This window comes from Centruroides vittatus, unplaced genomic scaffold (genome assembly GCF_030686945.1).
Source record: "Centruroides vittatus isolate TY-2023 unplaced genomic scaffold, ASM3068694v2 contig_1019, whole genome shotgun sequence".
In the NCBI taxonomy this organism is placed as follows: domain Eukaryota; kingdom Metazoa; phylum Arthropoda; class Arachnida; order Scorpiones; family Buthidae; genus Centruroides; species Centruroides vittatus.
This window is the reverse complement of record NW_027120663.1, coordinates 1-5,283: the sequence shown is the minus strand read 5'-3', so window position 1 is coordinate 5,283 and position 5,283 is coordinate 1. Positions and strand designations below refer to the sequence as shown.

The 5,283-nt window shown below is 35.8% G+C and overlaps 1 protein-coding gene across 1 annotated transcript; it reads right to left on the bottom strand.

Moving 5' to 3' along the window:
* Nucleotides 1-2,736: 2,736 nt before the first annotated feature.
* On the bottom strand, nucleotides 2,737-4,901 carry LOC136987489 (uncharacterized). Its single transcript, XM_067285259.1, has 3 exons — nucleotides 4,592-4,901; nucleotides 4,444-4,516; nucleotides 2,737-3,313 (listed from the first exon to the last, which is right to left on the bottom strand). Exons 1-3 carry the CDS (start codon nucleotides 4,885-4,887, stop codon nucleotides 2,822-2,824), a joined length of 861 nt encoding a protein of 286 aa, XP_067141360.1. The 5' UTR covers nucleotides 4,888-4,901; the 3' UTR covers nucleotides 2,737-2,821.
* Between the last annotated feature and the right edge of the window lie 382 nt (nucleotides 4,902-5,283).

The following is a 5,283-nucleotide window of genomic DNA, read 5'->3' as shown; positions in this document are numbered from 1 at the left end:
AAGATAAATTCTTCCACGTAAAGATGGCGGATGTAGCCTGATTGACATAGTTAACCTTCACTACAAACAAATACAGTCACTGCGAGAGTTTTTCTATAAAAAACAAGGAACATCACAATTACTTAAAGCAGTAACACTAGCAGACTCAAATAACACACCATTAAACTTACGCTCACATCATACAGACACAACACAACATATAAAAAGCATAGACACCATTAAGCTATCGTGGGCTCGAAAGGCACTCCATGGCATGCATCCTTATGATCTGGTTCAGAATTTTGTTGACAAATCTGCGTCAAACAGCTGGTTAGCTCGGGGATGCCTCTTTGGGGAGACGGAAGGATTGATGATTGCCATACAGGATCAGGTCATAAATACTAAAAACTACAAAAAACACGTACTCAAAGATGCAACACTCACAAATGACACATGCAGAAAATGTCAAGTCATGCCAGAAACTATACAACACATCACCTCTGGTTGCAAGCTCTTGGCACAGACAGATCATTTACACAGACATAACCAAGTAGCAAATATAATACACCAAGAGCTTGCAAAAAAACACAAATTAGTAGACATCCACGAACCATACTACAAATACATTCCACAGACAGTATTGGAAAACAACACGCACAAAATGTACCACAACAGAGCCATAATCACAGATAAAACAATTTACCACAACAGACCAGACATCACACTCATTGACAAACACAATAAAATCACATACATTATAGACATATCCATTCCAAACACTCACAATATACAAAACGCATGCACTGAAAAAATTAGCAAGTACACAGAACTCGCCCAGGAAATAAGGCATCTGTGGAAAATGGATAGGGTGCTTATTGTACCTTTTGTTCTCTACTCTACAGGTGTCATACCATACACACTACACAAAAGCCTACATTACAATTGAATAAAAACACATAGACCACACTACAGAAGGCTACTATATTGAATACATGTCATATTGTGAGAAATTTCCTGAATACACACACAAACTGCTACACTTCTTTAATTTCTGTTTTGGTTACTATGCCTTGACTTTGGTCTGGCATAGTACACAGCCATCAGTGTTAACCGAGTATATCTCACTTAACCCAACATAATAATAATCAGTGCAGAGCCCAAATGGTAAAAAGTTGAAAGTTGAAATTTGGTACACAGTTAGGGTACATCACGAGGACGCACACTAAAAAGGGATTTTTCGAAATTCTTTTCCACGAAGGAGAGGACAGGATTAAGTTTTAGCACTTTCATCAAGAATGGAAGTGTCAACAATAGAAGTGTTACGTAACAATGAAATTGTTAAAAGAAAGCGACAGGAAAGACGCAGATGCAGTTTTTTCTTTTTTGCGGGAAATTGAACATATTTTCAGACTTATCTAACCATTTTCTAATTAGTCTAGAAACAGAGGGACCCAATTCTTGCATTCTGTGAAAACGGGTAAGGTTGACTATAACGTAATAATGTTAATCTTCGCTACCGTTACTTTTTCCCGAGCAACGTTGGGCCTACTTACTAGTACTATAATAAAATGATTAAGCAACAATTATTCATTAAAATATGCAACTTGACTGTTACATTACTCTCAATCATTATGAAATATTAATTTTAATGACTGTAAGTTTTATTTTTAACTAGCGGGTAGGCCAGGCGTTGCTCAAGCAAAAGTAACGACAGCAAAGATTAAGATTATTACGTTATTGTCAACCTTACTCGTTTCCACAGAATGTAAGAATTAAATCCCCCTGTTTTCGGACTAATTATAGAATTTATAGATGAATCTAAAAAATTGTCCGATTTCCCGCAAAAACGGATAAAACTGCATCTGCGTCTTGCAAGTCGCTTTCTCTTAACACTTCCATTGTTACGTAACACTTCCATTGTCGATAGAAGTGTTAAGACTTAATTCTGTCCTCTCCTTGTAAGGCCGCCACACACGTTCAGGAAATCCTTTGAGGAATAACTGTGCAGGCCTGGCCTTGAGGAAATTCAGAATTTCCTGTCACCCACATACGAGGAGGATAATCTCTCAGTTAAATTGTTTTATTGCCCTGTAAACAAAAGCTTTCTCCCCGATTTTAAAAGTCGGTGTTGTCATTTTATTGCATTTAGAAGTGTTCGATTCGTGGAAACAGTGCACGTGTTCAAATCAAACTGCCACTTTGTATTCTTTCAATTTGTCGTTCGACATCCGTTTGGTTTCTCCTGTATAAATCTTTTTTACATTATCGCAAGTACAATTTAATCTCTCAGTTCGTCAGTCGGCCATGGCATCTGATGACGACGTACTGGCTATTCTTGGGTGCTTATTGGCAACGAATTCTATTAAAACTCGCAAGAAAAAACATGTGCGTAGGAGTCTATGGTGTAAAGAGTGGCTTAAAAAAAGAGGATCGTATTCTCATGTGAACCTGATCTCAGAATTGAAGTTAGTACCTAAAGATTGGCACAACTATTTAAGAATGGACGAAGAAACGTATTTAAATCTATTATCATTGGTTACACCAATTATAAAAAAACAAGATACTGTAATGCGAGCAGCAATTTCACCACACGAGAGGCTCACGGCGACCTTAAGATATTTGGCAACTGGCAGAAGTTTTGAAGATCTCAAATTTTCAACAGTAATATCACCTCAAGCTCTTGGCTACATCATACCTGAAACATGTGAAGCTATTTACAAAGTCCTTCATAAAGATTATTTAAAGGTAAGAACAAACTTTTCTTTTTAATAGATATTTATTATCATAACGTACAAAAATGCCAAATTACACATTAACATATACAAATTACATATATTAATTATTAATTAAGGTTATCATGATGAATTTGGACGGAAGTGCTGGAAGGGGGACGACTAGTAATACCGAAACCGGTAGAAATTGGTGGATGATAACGAAAAAATTGATGTGGCAAGTGTTGCTGTTCATACACCAATTTATGCGATAAACTTAAAGTTCCCAACTCCGCTTGAAATAAAGTTTCGTTTATTAACTTTTCGGCAATCAGCATTTGTTGCTTTGGGAGTTCACGCAATTTGATTGCAACATTCTTGCCGAAAATATCGAAACGATCATCTTGAACGTGTGGTTTGTTAAAATGATCTTTCACGGTTAATAAAACTTCGTTCGTCAACGATTCTTGGTCTACTCGACTTCGTTTAGGGGGACGGCTGCGTCGCGTCTGTACTGGTGTACTATCCGAAAGTTCTATTAAATCCTGTGTTGCGATTATTGATGGAGTAATAATATCGTCGCTGCTATGATTCTCCTCCGTTGTATTATCCATAGCGTTATCCTAAAATAACAATTTTATTAATGTAGTAAAGGAAATTGATTATCTTTTAACACGGTTCGTCACACAAAATTAAAAACAGTCAGATATTTATTTATTTATTTATATTTTTTTGCTTTTTAGTTTCCACGAACAGAAAGAGAATGGATGGATATAGCGAAACTTTTTGAAGAAAAATGGAATTTCCCGCATTGCCTTGGAGCAATGGATGGAAAGCATATCAACATTATTCCTCCAAGTGGAAGTGGATCAGAATTTTATAATTACAAAGGAAGACACAGCATGGTTTTATTGGCTATTGTGGATGCGAAATATCAATTCATCATGTGTGATTTTGGTACCAATGGTAGAGTTTCAGACGGAGGTGTTCTAAAAAACACCAAGCTTTTTGAAAAACTTGAAAACAATAAGTTAAATATTCCTGTTGAAAGTAAAGTCAGAAACAGTAGTAGAAGTATGCCCTATGTATTTGTAGTTGACGATGCCTTTCCTTTGAGGGTAGATATGATGAAACCGTTTAGACAAGGAGATCTAATTTCCAAAGATAGAAAAATATATAATTATCGCGTATCACGAGCAAGACGCATTGTCGAGAATGCGTTTGGTATCTTGGCATCGAGGTTTCGAATATTTCATACGGCAATTAATTTACAACCTCGTAAAATCGAATCAATTGTGATGGCTACTTGTGTTTTGCACAACTTTTTAATGAAATCGGTGCCAAGTTTTTATTCTCCTCCAGAATGTTTTGATCACGAAAATACTGATGTCGGAACTACTATTTTAGGTTATAACACAGACGACTCAAAAATGACGCAACTGGCTCGAAAAAATCCAGGAAACACAAGTTTTTTAGCAAAAAAAGTGAGAGAAGACTTTATGGATTACTTTGTAAATGAAGGCCAAATTCCGTGGCAATTGAACTTCATTTAAACATTATCAACGTTGTAATTGTAACCAAATATTGTATTGCCATTAAAATAATAAAAATTTTGTACTTTTAACTCAGCATATATACTTAAATGAACAATGACATATTAATTTATTTAACAATATTTATATTTCAATTTTTTTCTTATGACACAAAAGACACAAATATAAGTATTATATTAAAAAAACAAATTTTACAATACCCCAATGTCGATATCATCGTCACTATCTATGTTGGAGCGACTGCTTCGAGGCGTATCTTGGTCATCTAAAAACCTAATTTAAAATACAAACAACTAAATAAATTGCTTAATTTTTCGTCGTATTTTATTGTTAAAAATTTAAGCTTACCTTAATAATTCGAAGTACCACAACTTTGGTTTGTATATATCTTCAGTTCCTGCTCCTGATTTAATTGACGCTTTAATTTTTTTAATTTCTTTTCTGTATGCGCTTCTGATGTTGTTTATTTTTTTTACAACGCTTTCTTTATTAGCGTTTGGCTCTATTTCTTTTAGTTTTTCAATTAAACGTAAATAAGCAGCTTCTTTCTTGCTTCTATCGTGGTACTCTTTATTTTTTACATGCCAAAGGCATGGTTCGCTCTCGTAAATTTTTAAAAATTCCTCCAAAAATTCACGGGACATTGTTCTCACTACTCAGCGGCCTCACAACTGAACGACACGACTCCACACACGTTCCGGTCGGCCTGCGCAGTCCAAAACTGTGCAGGAAAATCAAATGGTTTTTCGTTTCTACTTCGGTGGACTGTACAGGCCGCCGAAACTGTACAGTTTTCCCCCACACACATTCAGGAATTCCTCAAGGTCAGGCCTGCACAGACAGGAGAAACCAAACGGATGTCGAACGACAAATTGAAAGAATACAAAGTGGCAGTTTGATTTGAACACGTGCACTGTTTCCACGAATCGAACACTTCTAAATGCAATAAAATGACAACACCGACTTTTAAAATCGGGGAGAAAGCTTTTGTTTACAGGGCAATAAAACAATTTAACTGAGAGATTATCCTCCTCGTATGT